The sequence below is a fragment of the Spea bombifrons genome, chromosome 1 (assembly GCF_027358695.1).
Source record: "Spea bombifrons isolate aSpeBom1 chromosome 1, aSpeBom1.2.pri, whole genome shotgun sequence".
NCBI classification, from domain to species: domain Eukaryota; kingdom Metazoa; phylum Chordata; class Amphibia; order Anura; family Pelobatidae; genus Spea; species Spea bombifrons.
The window spans coordinates 17031768-17052605 of NC_071087.1; the positions used below are offsets into that span (position 1 = coordinate 17031768).

General features: G+C 38.9%; 1 protein-coding gene across 1 annotated transcript in view; it reads right to left on the bottom strand.

Moving 5' to 3' along the window:
* Window positions 1-866: 866 nt before the first annotated feature.
* Window positions 867-20838, bottom strand: part of PPARGC1A (PPARG coactivator 1 alpha) — a 39194-nt gene continuing 19222 nt past the window's right edge. Inside the window, exons 3-13 of the mRNA XM_053458332.1 lie at window positions 19705-19899; window positions 18029-18151; window positions 16441-16642; window positions 15121-15166; window positions 14938-15011; window positions 7297-8197; window positions 6507-6602; window positions 6258-6378; window positions 3692-3813; window positions 2965-3116; window positions 867-1301 (exon numbers count right to left, since the gene is read on the bottom strand). Coding sequence (XP_053314307.1) covers window positions 1198-1301; window positions 2965-3116; window positions 3692-3813; window positions 6258-6378; window positions 6507-6602; window positions 7297-8197; window positions 14938-15011; window positions 15121-15166; window positions 16441-16642; window positions 18029-18151; window positions 19705-19899 — 2136 coding nt within the window. The 3' untranslated portion in view covers window positions 867-1197. The remainder of the gene's footprint in view (window positions 1302-2964; window positions 3117-3691; window positions 3814-6257; window positions 6379-6506; window positions 6603-7296; window positions 8198-14937; window positions 15012-15120; window positions 15167-16440; window positions 16643-18028; window positions 18152-19704; window positions 19900-20838) is intronic.

Sequence of the window (20838 nt, forward strand, 5' to 3'; positions counted from 1 at the left end):
TAGCTTCCTAAATAGATTAGTATACAATAGGTGCTTCACCTTATATAATTACATTTTAATATTTCTGATTAAGAAAAAGTTTTCAGTATTGAAAAGAAGGCTGCATTTACAGTGCATAGCTGTAACAAATAATAAAACATTGTCATACTCCTATGTACACAAAATAAAAATACTCCATGTAACCCACTCTCTTGCCAGAGCAGCATGCAGTATTTTGCATTGCCGATTCCTCTGCCAGGAAAGCAGACTGACTGTAAATACTTTATCAAATGTCACAATGTAGCGTATAAACTACCTGGACACATTTCTAAAAGTTTGACTCCTGTTAATTATGTAACAACACACCCACTCGTCAGAAAAAAAAAAAGAACGCTGAAAAAAGCTGTGAAATTGACCATATACAAGGCTTTTTGAGACGGAAGATGAACATCATAGACCTAGGTTGGCAAATTGGTGGCTACGGCTGTTACCAGACTGTAAGAGTTGTCTACCTCGGCCGGCTCTCCGACGGCAGAAACTGCTGTCAAGCAACAGCTGGGGCCTTAGGCCATTACTCGAGCATTATTACATGGGGTGTCAGAATCAAAGACGACCAGACGAGCACACAGAGACTTGTATTTACTATAAAAAAAGATGTCACTTCCTTGATTTTGCCACTAGGTTCCCAATAAAATAAAAAAATAATAATAAATAAGTCACTAAGGCATCGTCTATATTGCAATGTTTTTTTTTCCCATCAAGAAGAAGCTTCTGTTGAAATCAAACAAAAGTGAAGAATGTGTTGCACTTAAGCATCAAGCAGCTTCCAAGTTTTTAAAAAATATTTTAAACATATATATATATATATATTAATATATTTATTAGACTTTATTTTCTGCATTTGTCTCTAGGACTGCCAAGGCTTTCATAAGTGGCTTCCACCTTCCTCATTGACGGAAAGCGGATGTTGTCTTTTGCATGGATATAACAACTGCCACCGTGAAGTAGTTATCTTCTGACACCCGTGGATATATGTGCATAACTGACAATCAATTTGCCTCTTCAGTCTTCAGCAGCTTTGTTCATGTAAACCATTGTAGTACAGAGACTGTAAAGTAGGAGAAATTCCTAGGTTTGACTTTCAAGGGTTTGTTATTGATGGACGCAATGTCCGTGAGGTATTCTCCATCTTTCCATGAAGCTTGGCGTCGATGCATGTTACCTACGTAGGCTCCTCTGTGCCTCTTTGAACAAACTGTCAAAATCCAAGGAGTCGTACTTGCTTTTGGTGGAAGCAGGATCGAAGTCATCTGAATTTGTATCTAAATAAATAAAAAAAAAAAAAAAAAAAGTTAAAAAACTCAACCTTGTGTGATACACCATTCTTACCATTTATCGCATGTAGTGTTATCGCAATTGGTTATTACGACATTAAAAATTCTTTGAAAGTTGTGTCTACACTTTAACTAGTTAGCAGTTTTCAAAACGTCATTAACAAAAAACAAGCAGCCGTGGAATTCATGATAAGAGACAGACATCTACACCATTCTGATCTCCCGGTTTCCCTATCAGATGTAAAACATTAAAAAAAAAAAACAGAAAAAAGAAAGAACAGAAAATAAATGGGATCACTAAAAAAAACAGGCTAGATACATGCTGGGAAATATGTTATAAGCACACAAGAGCTTTTAATGTTTGTATAAAGTTGTTATTAAAATACATTGAAAGATTGCTGAACCGTCTGAAAAAATATTACTAATATAGATACACGCTATACCATACATTCCATTTTCACGCTCTATTAAACAAGCCGTTAATTGAGATTGTGAGAATTCCCTTTAAAAATACACATTTTTCTGTTTGTTACCCATTTAGAATAAAATAAAAAAGTGCCAGGTGATAATCATATCCCATTATCGCTTTTCTCTATGGCCTTGAAATCTTTTTCATTATACTTTTTCCAAGACTATAAGTGCAGCTTTACACCGCCGAGTAAATACCAAACAACCCCTAAATGTCAGAGAGCCGTTTAAGCTTCAGCTGCATTGTTTGAAAACGTTGACAACATACAAATTTGGAAGCAGATGTTTCTGTCCCAAAGCTGAATTGTGACATTGAAATGTGCACAGGTTGTGAGCAAATGCAAATATTGTGCAGGCGAAAGAACGAGACAAATCAACTCGGGATCTCCCAGAGGATTATCTGTGTTCCCGTTGCAAAATGAAGGACGATACTGGAGTTAATTATACAGAGGAGCGGCTTTCATTCAAATAGTACGCGGAAAGGTCTTTTGTAAACTAGGAATTGACATACGAGTCAGGACCACTTATCAGACAACTACAATTCCCATCATACAGCCTACGATCAGTGCTCAAGTCTGTTGGAATTATCGTTTTTTCACTTAATTAAGTCTAATAAGCCATGGAATTAAACAGCTGCGTTTGCTGTACTGTTCATTATAAGCTCTAATACATTATGGGGGTTCCAAAAAAAACAAAAAACGTTCAGAGGTGGCTTCTGATCTCACTGGACTATTTCTACCTCCTGGCAGGCCTACAAAAATGTAATCCTATATCACAGGCTAGTTTATTCATTTAGGGAACGTTCTCAGTTACACTGAGCTTGGTTTCATTTGCTTTAAGTCAAAATAATGAATATTATACACACAAAAAAGTAAACATGTTCTTGTGTGTAGAATGATATAATATCAAAATAGACAGACAGACGGATAGACCAACAGGTGGACAGACAGAAGGATTTCCGTTGCAGGCTTCACCTCATCGGGTTAGCTATGAATAATTACATCTCGCCGTATTGATTATGCATTATGGAGGGCTATCTCAGCAAACGGGTGAGATCTACGAGTGTCAATTTAACATTTCAATTACAATACACCTCTCTCTGTCCCTCACCACTCCACAGGCTCCCCTTAACATTTCCTGACCCCTTCCAAAACCAGGTGAGAACGCGTCATATAGACCATACCTAAATCTGCATAGTTGGACTTGGAAAACTGCTTTCGGTCGCAAAAGCAAAGCTCAAAGTCGGGTTCGTTAGACCTGCGCAGAGAGTAACCGTTCTCGAGAGCAGCGTATGCATCACAGGTGTAGCGGTAAGTGATGAAACCGTAACAATCTCTGAAAGAAGAGATAAACAACAAGGATATCAGTATATCGGAGCGTGTATATCGGAGCGTGTATATCTGAGTGCGTGTATCGGAGCACGTGTATCGGAGCGCGTGTTTCGGAGCTCGTGTATCGGAACGCGTGAAGCTGAGCGTGTATATCGGAGCGTGTATATCGGAGCGTGTATATCGGAGCGCGTGTAGCTGAACGCGTGCATATCGGAGCGTGTATATCGGAGCGTGTATATCGGAGCGTGTATATCGGAACGTGTTAAGCAGCTTTCACCAAGGGGCAAGAGGAACCCATCCCCTTAACAAAAGCAGACTGGTGTTATGGTGCTACATACACCCGAGCTCCAGCTTCCATTTATCAGTGTGATTGTCCTGTCATGAAGTTAAATACTTATTTGTGAGGGAAGTGATCTCAACTAGCAAGACTAATAAATAAGAATGAAAGAAAATAAATAAGACTTGGAACTCAATGTGTCATCTGTCACTTCCTGTCGTACATTCTTATACACCCACAACCCGACTCCGTGCGATTCATTCCTCCCAACGCGCCAACCTCTTTTGTAAGGAGATTCTTACCCGTCGTCTCGAAGCTTCACCGTGCATTCTTCAATTTCACCAAAAACTTCAAACCGGGCCCGCAATTCTGTCCGACTTGTATTTGTTCTCATTTTGCCAACGTAAATCACTCGGCGTTCTTCCTACAAGACACATAACATTTTTTATGTTAGTAAATTACCAGCTCAATAGCTATGATGTGATTACTGCTGGAGGAACGAGACATGTCCGCATAAAAGTACCACAAATAACATTTTTGAGAGTAGCGGCTTCCTAAGGTAATTAACAACAGAAGTACTGGTGTCAAGTTTGAAAAGTGGCTTTATCACCATAGCAACCAAAGAACATTTACTGATGATTGGACTATCACATTGGTTGATATGGTGATAAGACCTCTTTCAAACTTTGCTTGCTCTTTAACAAAATGTCTGTTGTGGTTTGTCTCAGACATACAGATTAAGTGATATTTATACACAGACTTTTTGGTAGGAATTCAGCAACACTTCTCTTATCTCTTCCAGTTTTTAATGCGTTTAAAGCAAAATGTCTGCATTCTATTGCTTTATTTAGCACCGCACAATTGTTATAAAGTCCACTCTGTATCTCTTTTTTATTAAAATCCGCTTCGCATAAAATTCTCCTTGGCGCACAAAAGCTCAAATAATAATAAAAGCGGGTCATATGTGCTTTACACAGATGGATTCAATAAGAACTAAATATTCCTGTAGGGTAATTAAATTTGGATCTTATGGACTTATTGTTCAATAAAACACATTATGATTTTTTTAACTCTGTGTGAGAAAAGTACAGATTCAAGAACGTTCTACAAAAAAAGTATAAAAATACCCGCAACTATTCAATGTAACAAATAACTGGAATTGCTGAGGTGCCCGTTATTGTTAAAAAGCTTAGGGTTTGTCAACCCAAAACTTATACAATGATACAAAAAGAAAGACCCCTTCGGATAGTTCACTTGTGGGTGTAGGTCATCTGCTTCGAACATTGTTGTGTTTTCTTGCTCAAGTTAGGCAAAATGTTTAAAGAATCATAGAACACTATTGGCCCAGATTCTATAGATTATAGATTATATATATATATATATATATATATATATATAAACACACACACACACACATATATATATATATATATATATCGTGAAGGAATTCCCAATATTTATGTCTCAGATAGGTGCTTCTAAATATCATCTGGTGCGCTGAAGTATGACGCATAGGTATAATATGGATATTATATTAAATATCTTAGCGCTGACCTAGACTGTAAGCTCCAAGGGGTAGGGGCACTAGTAGTGGTTATACTAGCAAATATTTCCCATTCATGACAGCGTGTATATATACTATATATACTATATATATATATATGTATATATATATAGATATATATATATATATATATATATATATATATATATATATAGACACACACAGTGTCATGACATATATGCTTTGATTGCCAGAACAGCTTGACAGTCCTTAGACTCTGTGGTTTGAGTGGCTGACAGCATGTGCTGTTCTGAGACACACTTAATTTTCCTTCCAACACTTTGTCTGCCATTTCAGACACTTCACTTACTCATTCCTGCTGGTTTATGAGGCATAGCCTGGCTCATATTCCAATTTGTTTGTTCTCAAAGAGACATTCAAGAGTGGTAAGCAATGCAAGGATCATGAAATACAAATAATTACTGCTGACCCCCTACCCCCTAAGAAAACACATTACTAAAAAGGGGGGGGGGTGGGACGGATTTTTTTTTTAATGATTTTCTTTCCATTTTTGAAATTGTTGATATGGCACCAAACGCAGGCTAATTATTAGCTATATTATATCTATCAAACTGTAGACACTAGCTGATAAACAATACTAAAACACAGAAAAATATTATAACATATTTAGGTGCAAGAAGGGTTGGCTTCCCATTGCAAACGAATGGCTTGTTGATTGTCTGGCATGCGAGGAGTTAATATATTTTTGACATGCCCCAAGATTGGGATCCATCCTTAATTCAGCCCCTGTGCCTTCACCCTTCAGATGATGGTGATCAGCCAGATAATGATTTAGAAGTATTGACCACATGTGAATTATGACGACATCCCATGCTAAGATACGTGGGAAAATCCATACTGCGAATATTCTTTATGGCAATGTCCTTCAGCTGCTACTCAGGCAAATTCGTCACACACATATGTCACCTCCAAAGACAGGAACATCTGCCGAATATGTGGCTTCACCAGTTTACAAGCGGCAATTCTGCCTAGCCAAGCATTTCGACGCTTGAGACAAAGCAGTGTTTTTGATGATGGTGCTTTGCTAATATTAGACAAAATCTAACCTATTTTTATACACGCAAAATAATAATAATAATAAAAATATATATATATATATATATATTAATAAGATCTAATATTAAATAAATGAATATAAAAATAAAATGACTTAAGTTGCAATTGTCTCCCTTTCCCATAACAGTATTAATTTAATAGAATAACTATTTAAAAAAATGTAATTTAAAAAAATCTTATAAAAAATATATAATTCTGGAGGGTTGGTTCTTAGAAAAAACGCTTACAATTGCTTTTTGCCTTTGCCTCTCCCTTTGTTTAGCTCGCTCCGACTCGCGTTTCTCATATTCTTTGCGGTACTCCTCCCTCTTCAGCCTTTCGTGTTGATATTCCTCGTAGCTGTCATATCTGGGAAACGAGTGAACAAATTATCCAGATGTTAAGGTAAAACATGCAAAGCAGCAAACCATTCCACAGCCTCTAAAATGTGATGTAGATTCCGCGCAAGAATTAAGAAATATATAAAAGTTCCATACCTGGGTCTGCGACCATATGGTGACCTTGACCGTGATCGAATATATACTGGAGAATGTTTTTGGATACAATGATCTGTCTCATAGAAGCAGCAAGACCTGGAAAAATATTTTTGTAAGAAAATTGCTATTCTAGAAAATATATCTGTACAAATCACACTATATTCATAAAAACCCATAAGAATGTAGGCTTTAAATTGTTTTATGTTACAAACTCCCTAGATGGGGAGGTTAAATGCTGTGGGTCCAAGGGTTTGGTCTGTTCAACACCCTCTAACTGTGAAACATGCATTAGTATGTTGTGCTTGGCCAGTCAGAGCAGAAACTCATATTATTTCCACAGATAAAGACAATTTTAGTGATATCCAGCTTACATCAGTGCTTCAAATACTCCATCAGTCAAGGAGCCACATCATCTAAACATGGCCTTCTTTAACAGAGGGCAAAAGGGGCAGATGCCCTGGGCCCAAGCATATGTAACTTAGCTCCTGCCCACAGCAACAAATATTATTTATTTATCATTGTTGTAGCTATAAGGCATGAGAAGTTATCAATCACCAATTTCCAACCCATTTTAAGTCTAGCTTGGAGGGCAGAAACAAAAGCAAAGGACGGAGGAGACCAAATATTCAGATCAATACTGACACTCACAGGGGCATACACTGTGTTATTAAAAATGATAACCAACTTATTATTAAACATTTTAATCACAAGATAAATGGTCTTTTAGAAAAGCTTGTTAAATGTATTTCTTGTTATATACTGTGTTTTTGTAATCACGGGTGTTCCTTACCCTGATGACGATCTGCTGGATGGTGATCTGGACCTTGAACGGGAATAGGGCGATTGAGAGCTTGATCTATGTTTAGAAAATGATCTAGAACGGGATCTGGAACACAATCTTTGTGAAAGTAAAGAAGTAGGTGGTGATACAGAGTATCTGCTGGGAGAATTAAATGTTGAGCATGAAGGCGAGACATCAAATAAGGAATAGGACTCGGTTCCGTCCCAAGAGTAGCACAGTTTATCATTTTCATCTTCACTGTCGTCAAACAAACTGTCCATCCCTAGGCCAGTAGTTAAAAACATAGGTAGTCTAGAAAAATGCTCATCACTGAAGTCATTGTCTCTCTGTTCACCGTCTTTGTTCTCTTCCTCATAAACGGCTTTTATCGGGTGACCAAAGTGCTTGTTGAGTTCGGCGCGGATTTCCTGGTCTTGAAGTGGTTTCCTATTGCTGGTCTGAGAACCAGGCATGGTTGCCTGAAAAATATCTTTCTGGCACTGCTCTCGATCTGCATTTAAGCAGACCGGCATTTTTTTCCCCAGCAAAGAATCCTTACATTCAAGGTGTCTTGAGGCCTGTAATTCTTGAGATAAGCTAATATGTATTTCGGACTTTGAATTCATAAACTGACAGTAGTCATGGTCTCCAAAGAGTCGTAAACTAGGCCGCTTTGCTTTTTTCTCCTCCTGTCCATATACTATAGAGGTTTTGCTAAGTTGTGCATACAGTTCTGATTGTTCTGGACCTTTCCTAGTAGCGTTAATAACTTGGACACTGGAAGACTCAATGAAACGAGATTTTTTAGCAGGTGGTGCAAAAGATTTGCAGGACGACTTCGGCTTAGGAGAAGTCCTGAAGGGGTTATCTTGATTGGCTTTGTGAGGGGGGGTCGTTGGTGGAGTTAGTCCTAAAAAGGAAAAAAAAAAAGTTTATTTCTACTGTTTCCACACATAAAATCAAGTACACATTCCCCATTGGTGTAGAACGCACATTACATTACCCGACACAATGCAAGTAACCAAATGATTCCCTTGAAAATCCATGGTATTGACCCCAGCAATCCACTTTGGAATTTAGATGTTTCAAGTCACATCGGTATGGCTTTATATTGTAATCAGTGCATCGCTGCTTTAAGTATAAAACCCGGGTGACCTTTTGGTCGCAGAAACCAGGAGGGGCGAGAAGGATAAATTTTCATGCATAACCACAAGGATAACCAATTGTAGTGTTAGCAGCATCAAGGGGATGTCTTTACTGAGCTGATGGGTTATCCTCAGCTTCAGCGTCCAATGGTTTTTAGGGTTCCTTCTACACCTCTGTAAGTAGAACTTATTAAATGAACTGCAGCAAAAGGCTTGATGCAAGAGAACGTAGTTTAATTTAGGCAAAGTTATGTACCTAAAACAGAAAGCTAATAATGCTAAATCATTAGCTCCAGGGTAGATAAATAATACACCCCCCCATTTACTTTCTCCTCACTTTGCTCTAAACAAATCCAGATATAATTAGTCCTATTAAATAATTATGTTTACAGACTCAAAAGGCTATTTGTATTAAAAACAGCATAATTATATCCAATTTATAAAATGATTTTATTCTAACTCACTGTATTATGCAACATTTTTTCATAGGTTTTTCATCCATGGAAGTTACTGATGAGACTTACAAAAACATCTTAACGAGCAACTCCTGCCACCCAGCCCAATCAATTTTTTAATGAAGCATTCGAGTGACACTCCAGCCATCATATGCACTAATAATGACTACGAAAAAAGGCAAAAAAATGCTTTTTTAATGTAATACCGCAATTCACAATGCAAGTAGTGATGCCTAGTACTAGAAATGAAAACTGGAAAGCCGGTATTCAGAAACGGTTTGGTTTCATATTTAGTAGTTTTTGGAAGGCCGTGTTAGCCTGGATTATATTTATTTGAAAAAAATAATTAAAAAAGAGGCAGTAAGATTTCAGTAGCTATTCAATGCAGGTACAGAAAGTCTAGAAAATAAATTAAGACTTTCACATTCAAGTAACCCCAAAAAATCTTGAAATAACAAAACTCTAATGAACAACAAAAAAAGTTATACATGTCAGTGTTTTTGGCCTACATTGGTTCCATTTCCTGTTATGGATATCGCCCTAAAGGTTAATATTTGTGTTCTGCTGAGAATGTAGGGTTTTTGTTACATGCTTTTGGCACAGAGTAATGGAAAAAAATGCTTACTGTTATTATAGGATAGCAAGATACAATACGAGTGCCGTTATGTAAGGGTGCTGCTTAACCCCTAGGACATAGGCTTTGCAATTTTAACAACATTTAACCATACTTTCCCATTTTTGTGTTTAGTGAACATATGTATGTATATATATTTTTTTTATTTTATTTATTTATTTTTAGGAAAAGTGGGTCATTTATAATCTAATTTTAGTGTTAGAATATTTTTTGAAATGCACTAAAATTTTATAACACTTTTGCATTTTTTCATTAGTTTTACTTCCATAGATGAGGTGCCACTGCTGAAAAACATCAGCAACATCCTCCGAGTACAGTGATATCCAACATGCATTGGCTTTTATGTTCTGAAGGGCAAAATGCTGCAATATTTTTAATACTTCTGGTTTGGAAAGCATGATTTTTTATGGGCCGATTGTGGGTATTTTTCTCCCCTTTTTTTACATCAACTACTTATTATCTTTTGGTTTTACCTTATTTTGACTATAGATCTTTTTTGGGGTCTTCAGAAATGTCTTGTAAGTAGGTCACTGTTCCAGATGATGTCATGGTGACATTACTGATTATTGTTGTTATTATTTGAGGGGTAACATTTTTTTTTCTCTTGCCTCCTCTATAGTTAGTAAAACATTGATTGGCTGTATAAGCCTGCAAGGGAGTTATCAGATACTCCAGATATCAGTCTTTACAGATTGTAAATTTTCTGCTAGACTAGCTGATGTATTTGGTGGTGTCAACATTGGCACCACCTTAAAGGAACAAACTTTGGGCATTCAAACATGCAATGATATCCCCCGTATCAAAATCCTTAGAACATGTTATTACATCCTAAGGTAGTTCGGGCCACTTTTTTTTACGACGTAATAGTACACCCTAAGGTCATGAAGGTGTTAAAGAACATTAAGCGCTTCTTCATTTGTTGTCACCTAGAACTGATGGATTTATAAGGACAGGTGGCTCATGCAGGCTGCAGGCCGACAAAAGGCAACACTGAACACTGTTATCACACTAGCGCAAAGTATAGGCACCGATCCTCTTCTGAGAATGAAATTCTGACTATGCTTTTTATTGCTGTCTATTTTCTTTTGTGAAAGGACCCTGCTGTGCACAGCAACAAATAGCTGCCATTACCGAGAATGTAATGGGTGTCAGACAAATCGCATAACACAAACAATCAAAACAATGCAGGTCATATTTCAACGGAGCACAACCTTAGCAGTATTTATGATTACTGCATTGAAATGTGCTCTGTAATAAACTACATCTATATCTCTCACACTTATGGACTGGTTTTTTTTTTGGCACTCAGAATCTGTTACTAGTTTCCTGTGCTCCAAAGCCGTTTTATTTGGGTTAGACTTTGTAATGGATCCAGATTAGCATTTGTTTTTCCCTTATAATGCGCACTGAACAGCATCGGAAGCACTAAACCTTTAAAAATGAACCGTCGGTGCGGTTAGTATAGCCTCTGACGCTTAAGGAATAGGAATGAGGTTATTTGGACGTATATAGGGCCTTCGTTACTAAGGGCTCATTATAATAATTAATATTTTTTTTTTAAAAAGGCAATGCGATGAGCGTTTAATGCCTTAAAAGCAAGGCGGTCATCCTATAGGTCGTCAGCAGTTGCTTGATTACAACTCCCACGATGCTTGGCCATCTAAAAAGGCAAAAATTAGCTATCCCTGCCTTAAAGGCTACGTCTGTTCCTAGCGATCGCTAGCTTATAACCTACTCATGAGAGAAAATGTAACGTCCAGCCACGGATTTCCAGCTGGTGGCCACACTTATGCCATTTGGTGCCGGTGGTCTTAAAAAGCCAGTCGCCTCCTCTATTTATATATATATATAATTTGGGTAAATATTTCAGTCTTTATTAGAAAGACAGCCTGGGCTGCTTAATCACCTATAGATGTAACTTTATATACGATGTTCTGGAACTGTGGGATATATAAACACATAATCTACACACATAAATCAAATGTATGGAATAAGTAAATTTGACAATCATGGGTCAATTACTTTGGTGACCTGAAACACATAGAGTCCACTATATTTGCTTATCTAATCTACTTTAGAAGATACCATATCAGGAAGAATTGTTTAATTGCATGTTACTGTTTGAAGAAAAAGAAGAAAAAAAGGTAAAACTTGGTCAAAAGAATCCAATTAGTAAACTGAACAATCCCCGTTCCTGACATTTACATAGAGATTTGCTTGATTAGAATCCTCACGTCAAGTTCTAAGCAGGTGTGTAAACAGGCAGAAAATCCGCTCTACAAGGAACGTGTTAAACATTGTGTTTTCTGAACTAAAACAAACGGCTGTTATTTCAAACGCTGAACATAAATACGTATTAATATTTTTGGATGAATGATGTTGAAAAACGTAAAAGCAACATCTGCTGTTAGCACAGTGAGAGCGCATCCCGATATCGCTAGACCAATGCCGACGAACGTCCATCAGGAAGATATCATCATTCCAGACAATGTAATATGTCACAAAGTCTCATTTCACTAAGGTGAACAGCCAACCTGTAGCTCTCCAGAGAGATTTAACAACTACAAGATGATGCACGGCCAGTGTGGATAATGAATTGGTTCAGAAGGGTGGCACCTGCAAGGACTGCAATAAGTCTCCAGTCCCCCAGGACCTCGGCTCTAGAATAGGATGCATTGGCCATAGGCAGCTGTCCAGTCAATGACCTCTAATGATCATCAACCAGCAAATGGTTAGCAGAACATCATAAACTGACCTTCCCTCCCCCAATCCCACTAGCCATTGGTCATAAAGAGACTATAGACACAGAACATGCCAGTAATATGACAGCGGTTTTAAATAGACCTGCCTGCTTCTACCCGATTCATTCTTCCTTATAAGATTAAAGAAAAAGGGTTCCTCGTTCTAGAATCACAAGCAAGCCGAAACATCAGCGCAACATGAAATCGCCTGGGCTGCGTTCCAGGTTGGTCTGCCCTGCGTCTGCGAAACAACATTTATAATACTTGCTCTAAATAAAAGGTGGGGAATAAAACCCATGTATCATTGTATTTTCTATTACCTGAGTTTGTTAGCCAAGCATGCAAGCTTAGATACACTGTGTACAACTCTGTTCCTGTGGCCAATGAATCATTACAGAGCAGGACAAACTCAGGTAATACTAGCAACGCGCTTATAAACATCAAACCGCTTCCCATATTTTTTTGTTTCATAGTCGAAAGTACATTTTTATAGCTGCAAGGCACCTTTACTATAACTGGTATTAGGACAAATGTGCAGAGCGGATCTAACAACATTCCCCATGACATAGTCATAAAGGCAGCTTTTTTATTAAGCTCTTGAATTCTTTCTGGCAAAGAGTTTTGATTTAGAACTAACTGTCCGAGATTACTGTAGGATGACAATGCAGCGAAGGTTGCTGGTATCCATCAAGTCAACCAAGTAAAAAAAAATATATTTATATATTAGCTTAACTTTTAACTAAAAACTTTTTCCATGGGCGTATGTAAGATTGAAGCCAAACATTGTGCTTTCTCTTTTTTCTCCAAGAAACATGCAAAAAAGGGGAAAAACACTCAACATAGAAAACAATGGCTCTTACGTCACAGAAGGATCTGCAGATCTCTGCAAAGCCACAACTGCCTACCGTCTTCTGCACCTTTATTCCTATTGCATCCTCTCCAAAAGAAAACTGGGGTACAGAGAATACCTCTTAAAGGAGCTTCCATTATACTCTATTCAGTACACCTTGGAATTAAATATCAGCTACTAAGCTATAATCCATTGTGGGGCTGATTATGCAGGTATTAATAATCAAAACTAACGCAAAAAAGATTTTTGTTTGGGATAAGACCTTCGTTATTGGAATGCCATTACATTTTTAGGACCCGCTATAGAGAGTACCAACTTTATGAAGTTTAAGACAATACTCATCGGGAGGCTGATGCTCACTCACCCTAAAAAACCACAAAACCCATTTGTTGTATTTGTACCACTGGACTAACCTAAATAATGTCTCCAAGCTGGAAACTAAACTGTAAAAAAAAAAACAAGTCGAGAGATTCAAACTGAAGTTATAGTAATTGAAGGCAAGCAGGTCTTTCAGGGCTAAGGCTGTTTGAACCTTACGTGCTTGAAGATGAAATATGTTCCCGTCTCTCGGAGACACCTGTTTCACTGGTCTAACAATCCCAACAGCCTCCTTAATAACCCCACCAGCCACCATACTGTCAAAGATCACCGAAAGAAAGCAAGAGAGATCAAAGCCTGCAATCCAAACGCTGATCAGACTGATTGACAGAGTGCCGATGATCAGATATTATCTACATTCTAATAGCTGACCCTTAAAGGTAATGACGTTACGCTGCTGAAAAATGTGACTTAATCAGAAGTTCAAATGCCAAAGTCTGGTTAGCACCTTGAAACAAAACGGTCTAACATTACATGATCATCCAAAACATATCCCGATGGATGCATCATAGACTGGAAAATGCAGCAAGACAATGGCTGCCCAGAGCCGCAGCGCACCGGGTGGAAGGAACTCATTCCGTGTTATTAATGCGAACACCCTTGCCTATCATTAGCCTTAACCACACTAGCACTCTTCACTATAATTAAACACAAAGTCTTATGCAAAAAGTGTGAACAATGTAACACAGAGTATCCGGGGGGGGGGGGTTAATTGGACATTTTCTACACGCTGACACAATTCAATAATACTTTGAAAGGGACACAGATTCACATCTACAGCTTATAGAGAGAATTTTTATTTTTAATATCACTTATTACAGGGACAGTAATGTCCCATACAGTTCCTCCAATGAAGAATGTTCATTGAAATACTTTGGAAGTCACTTACCTTAAGAAGAAGCACTTTGTGCCGTTTGTAACAGTTTTTGCTGCTTAAAGCTGGCAATTACTTGCGAGAAATCCCCCCATGGGAATGCTTTCTGCACATGCGTTTGGGGGTCTCATTAGACTCCCTGGAACCCCCACACGAGTCAATGCTCAGCCGAATGCAAGCAACAGAGCTGGGGGGACACAGTGCAAACTTGCACTGGAAACCAAATGAATTCTATGCATATAATGGCTCAAGCGTCCCTTTAAGGGTTAAATAAAAAATGTTATTTGCACGGTTTAAGTACTTTAAAGGTAATGTTAGTTTCTTTATTTCCCAAGTTATATTTTTCTAGCCCCTTACCCTACAGAGAGTCTCGTACAGAGAGTAAAACAGTAAAGCGTGACAGAGGTCACCATTCTCAGCAGCCACCAATCGTTCCAACCATTCCATGCGGGAATCATTCGGTTTGTTACTATACATAGTATAACAAAACAAGCCATTAGTTAGGATTAATAATGTGAAATGGTTTATGAATTCAGGTTTCCCTTTGATCAAACATTTGGCTACTACGCTCACCTGCAGTTCCAGAGAGCTCCACACTTAGGGTTCGTTCAATAGTCTTGCTCTCAAATGGGGAACCCTTGGGATCACTGGAAGACAGCGCATATTTATAAAAACAAGCTGAAATGGAGCTATTGTAGCCAAGACCAGAAGACACCCAACCCTTGTAAATACAGATTGTCAGCGTTTAATACTTACTTTGGTGATTCAGGCGTCAAAGGGAGTGACAGGCTTGTCGTCTTGGCTGCAAGTCAAAAGTGAGGGAAAAAAGAAAAAAAGATACTTTAGAAACCGCACAGAACAAATTGTTTATATTTATCGGATAAAAACTGCATGGTAACAAACGTTCTGGAGTCCCTAGGGTGCTGGTATCATGGGAGAAGGTGGCCAAGCAGCTCGGCTTAGAACTTCTCAAAGTAACACTAGGGGAAGGAGCGACCTATTTTTAAAAAACTAAGATAATAAATAATAAAAATAATAATAAATGATCCACGTGTTTGTTTGAATTCAAAATGCTACTGTATATAACTCTGAGTATCGGAGAAGAGTATCCCAGAGGCTTACGCCTCAGCCTGTATTTACATTTGGAATCACACCAGAGGTCACGCTGCATCTCTGTACCCCACGCCGAATGTAAACGCAGCCTTTATTAATGCCCTTCTGGAATCAGTATAGATTAACCAACGGTAGTAATAGGAACCGATAATACGACGGGCACCGTGGAGCGTTATAACACATCGGCCCCCAACCACCTGTACTCAAACTGATAAACAGCAAAGCATACGAGTCGGTCACATCTTCCCGGCTGTCGTAGAGTTAAATGGCTGGATACTGATCTTTGTTCCAGGAAAGATTACTGGTGGCAAAATCCTCTGAAAACCACCCTCCCCCCATCCCCCGTTCTTTTGTTATCACAGCATTGCAATAAGGAATATATGATTTGATGCAAATCTCTTATGTCTTTTATTCCGTGTTTTTTTTTCTTTTTCTTGAGATTCCAGAAATGTTAGCACATTAGCCCCAGGACAGAGACTCATATGGCGCTTTATGCATGATGATGATCAGCGCTTTTTAGCAGCGTTAGCTCGGACCACGACAGCTAGTATCCGCTGTTTGTTAATAAAATGGGAAAGATATGAGCGGCATGTATATTCTCCTTTATAACACTACTACTGCACTTATTACTCCGTGTCCCCCTGTTCAGGAACAGCCCCCCGACGAAGGTTCCTGCTCTAGTTGTCCTTGAAGCCTGCGCGAAACTACACTCGCATTTACATAAGATTCTATTTCACCGAAAGGCTTTAAAGCGCCCGTTTGTTAGCAGTACATAGGAGTTTGTTCTAAATAGATGGCGGCGGCACAGAACAACATGAAAATTCTGCATACGAAATAGCTCACGGGGTGCATGAGTTATGTGACCGGGACAGAAAAGCGAACAGACGACCAATTTGAATAAACAAAGTCTGCTTTGAATCGGCCCCGAGGATGGCCGCGTAGAAAATAAAATCCCCAAGCTACCTTGAATATGTGGCTGAGGATGCAGATAGGGTTTCTTTTTGGTGCTGCATTTGTCGAGCTTGCTGTTACTCCGGCTCTCCGACGCTCTGGTCTGAGGAATGTCATCATTTGCAGTCAGGTACTTAAGAAGCTCCGAGCAGGGACGCCTTTGTGCCTTCTGCTGACAAATGCTCTTCGGTTTATTGCTCCATGAGTTCTCGGTCTTAAAAAAATAAAATAAAAAAAATATTGGGGAAAAAAAATGAAAAATGATAAAAAAAACTACATTGAAAAAAGGGGGGGGGAGAAATACACATGATAAAATGAAATATTCCCTTTTTATTATTGTTTTTCACAATATGTACACTAGGTTTGGGATCTATGAATAATTGTTTGCAGAACAAGGAAAGAAAATTACATTTAAAATTCCCTAATGCTACTTACACTGAGCTTTATTTCATTTCTCCAGCGCTCCAGTTTTACTCGCGGAAACATAACAATACCCAATCTTGCGTTATCAGCACTCACTGAGAACGGTACATGTTTACAACGAGTTAAGTAACCTCAGGCTTTTCAGTCAACTTTTTATGCCTATTCCTACAATATTTGTAAATCCTTGCGTTACCAACAAGATATCGTTTCTGGCTAAACATGCTGTGAGTTATAAGGTTGTTATATGTAACTCGAAAACCTGCGACGGTTGCGTAAAAGTGAGCCACGTTCCTCTTCTTCATCTTATCTTTACCTATATGGTGCCAACAATGTATGGATACATTCAAGTGGTATGGCAAATCTATATGCCAATGTATTGGGTAATCTAGAACTTGCTCATACCCTCTTGGCTATACATCCATCACTTCTTGGGATACTGTGCATTATAGGAGGGGTTAACCATAGGAATACCAATGGTTGCATTTAAAGACCTGTTATTAGTTAACTATTCCAAGGCAAGAATTTACAGCATCAGTAGCATCACATATTCAGTGATAGAGTGTTTGTTTCCCCGCCAGACAACCCACACACCAACACTGAACTGAAAGCTTCATTTATCCATGTGATGAGAAGCCGAGGGCTCATTATTTAACCCCACTAACAGTTAAAGGGATGCCAGCTCTCATTGCAATCAACAGCACCCTGGCTACAGAGACTTCCCGAAGCCTCGCAGGTACATAGCAAGTGAGATAACAATTCTGTCTCTTGGAATTACTCAACTTGTGTCTACCGAGGAAAAAAAAAGGGGCCAATAACCGGTTTCTACAGCCACGCCTGTGTCACGAATGCAGCTGTACCGGGAACCAAACGTGGACCATACCATGTTTACTGTAGCATCTCCAAACAGGTAACATTGTTTACTATACACTACCGCTCCGGGACCTTATTGAGCAAAGGCCTTCTGTTGTAAATAATGCTGAACTTCTGTATGAACAGACAGTACATGGCACTGTTTAACCTCTTAGGTGCCAGGCGTGAGGGACGCACTGAAAGCTTTATACGGAAGTCGTCTCTCTCGGCACTCTGGCTGGGAAAGCGTTAAATCCGCACCAGTCATTGTTTGTTTACTTTGATTTTTGTGCTTTTGAGCTTGATCACAAAGACAAAAAGTTTGTACCTTAACAACCGCAGAGCTTGTTCTGATCCTCTGATTAAGGTTGGCATGGTTCTGCGTAGTGAGACCAATGCATTCATTATAAATCAGCTGAGCGTTAGCTGGAGCCAGTAAGAGCTTCTTAAGCTGAAAACACATGGAAGGGAGGCACGGTTATGAATCGCAGGAGAACACAATCGCTAATTTATACACTGTCACATTAGTTAGTAGGATGATTAACTTAAAGTTCTTAAAAAATGATAATAACAATAATAAGCCCCAATCTTTAGCCAGATAACAAGACGTCGAGGATTTTCACATCGGGTCAAGCAGCAATTTATGTTCACGAGTGGGCACATAAAAGACACACATAAGACAGGCAGCAGTTATTATGGATGCAGCATACGCAAAGCAAAAACCCCAGAAACGTTACAAATTAGTGATTTAAAAGGCTGTAATTCTTAAAGGGTTAATTACTGTCCGCACAAAGTGGGACCAAAGTCACCTTTGAAAGCAGATGACATAACCTCTTTTTTTCAGAGTTTGGTTGAAAGTGGAGGACAGAAACACGGTTCCATTTTCTTAAAATCATTTAACGCTTTCATTGCCACGCTGCTAATGTTGGACGGAACATGGCTTTCTGCAAACATCTGCTATAGATCTGAACGAAGCACTGATGCGCGTCTACGGGCTGCTTTACTGCATTACACTACATGGGGACCGCAGAAGCCTTGGGCGCCATTTTCCATGCATTGGATATTTGGCGCCGCCATCTTTATAACACCAGATGGACTGGTGAAAAAAAAATACTTTAAAAAAAGGCGGTATAACCTTTATCTCTACTTTTCATGTCACCCTTTTAAATCAGTTATTGGTATACATTTTGAAGTGCAAAATTTTTTGCAATCATCATCTCATCAACACGCGTACAAATTAAGAATCGGCTGTGGGTAGAGAGACTTGCAGCGTTAGATCCTGTTCTACGATTGACTATCAACAGTAACATGAGCAGACGCCAAGTGGAAGTGCACAGGGTGCCGTCATTTACAGCCGTGTGTAGCCCGGAGCAGATGAGTTACATACACATCGATTTAAGTGGCTTTACGGTAACGGAGAGCAAGATAGCAGCCCGGCGCTAACAAGTATAGCTCGTCTGAAAGTGCTTGCGCTGGAAATTCAAGGTTTCATTGTAAGCAGTGCCATAAAAGTGACAGATTTTTGGTGATAAAGCCCGCTCGAAAAAACATAATGAATTACTTAAAAAGGGATTCATGCACGAGAGAAATTTAGATGCATTGAACTGGTTTACAGGGGAAGTATCATAAAAAAAGCATGCAGAACGTATGTTATTATTATGAATAATGGGTTCTTATGTGCACAAAGGCACCATCGCCATTAAAAAGCCCCAAATCAGTCCAGTAATACTAGAGAAAACTGAGAGTAGGGAAGCAATCATCCTCGGAAGGAACGATATGCAGATGTGTTTGTTTACAATGCTGCTACTCCCACATTAATTTCATTAGTAAAGTGGTGGAAGCGATACCTCCCCTTTAATGCTCACAGCTGACATATATATATATATATTTATTTATTTTCTACCTAAAGGTAAAGTCCAAACCTTATTTCGACTACATCATACCCATGCAGCGGGTAGCCAGAAGCACATCCAATTCCCGTTAAACAGTAGGAAGGTTTCTTACTAGTGACGGCTCTTCTGCCTCCTGACTTGGAGGGGTGCCGTCAGGCATAGAGGAAAGGCTAGGATCATGTTCATTGGTCACATCCCCATCTGTCAGTGCATCAAATGAAGGCAATCCATCCTCATCCACCGGAAGGCTGTCCAATGTCTCTGTAAGAACGGCTAGCAAATTCTCTTCATTCTCTTCATCTATCTTCTACAAGAAAGAAAGAACAGAAGGGGATATAGTAAGCTGGGATCAGTCTGCTCGTAGTAAATGTATATTAAGAACGTGGGTGCAGAGCTATGGCTTATCATCATCATCAGCATTATGTAAAGGTCCTGCTCCAATGGAAGATGTCCAAACTCAACATTTTCCCCAAACCACCATGTAGTAAGTACCGACTTTATCTGACTTTGTGGTGTAGGGTATAAAATGCACTTTGACAACAATAGACCTTGAGCTAAATCGCCATATCACAGTTATTTCTACAAGTAACACGACAACATTTCCATGCGTGATGCCCAGCCAGAAGGCACATGCCCCATCCTGGGCCATCATGAAAGTTACCTACTTAGCTAACATAGCACATTCCAAAAGTGATTCCACAAATGGTGCCATTGATGTTATTACATTATTATTAAATATCCAATAATTATATATTTAAGGTCAAAAGTTGATTTATTAAAACCAATACACCCAATTTGAATTTCAACTCACAATAAGAGTTGGTGAAACTCTATGGAGCGGCACAGATGTCTGTATTCCGCACCGAGGTAATGAATGCGTAATATTGGTCATTAGACGTTTCACTGTAACAGGAAAGCTGGCAAAGCTGCGGCTGACATATCCGTGGGCACGGGTCTCCAACGTAGCAGACTCAATTAGTTTTGTACAAGTTTTCAGCAATCAAACACCCAGGAGAACGCAACGCATGTAACAAAGATGATTCCGCAAAACAATTAATGTCACATTATATTACTGCCTGTGTCCCAATTTACACAGCAAATAAATCAACGTCACAATAAATGAAGCACACTTGCCTACAAACACATGTCTGTTCCAAACTGACATGGCAGCAGAACCCATTACTTACTAAAATGACTCGGCAAGGTAACCTTTGGAATTATTTTTTTTTGACTATGCTATTACTTC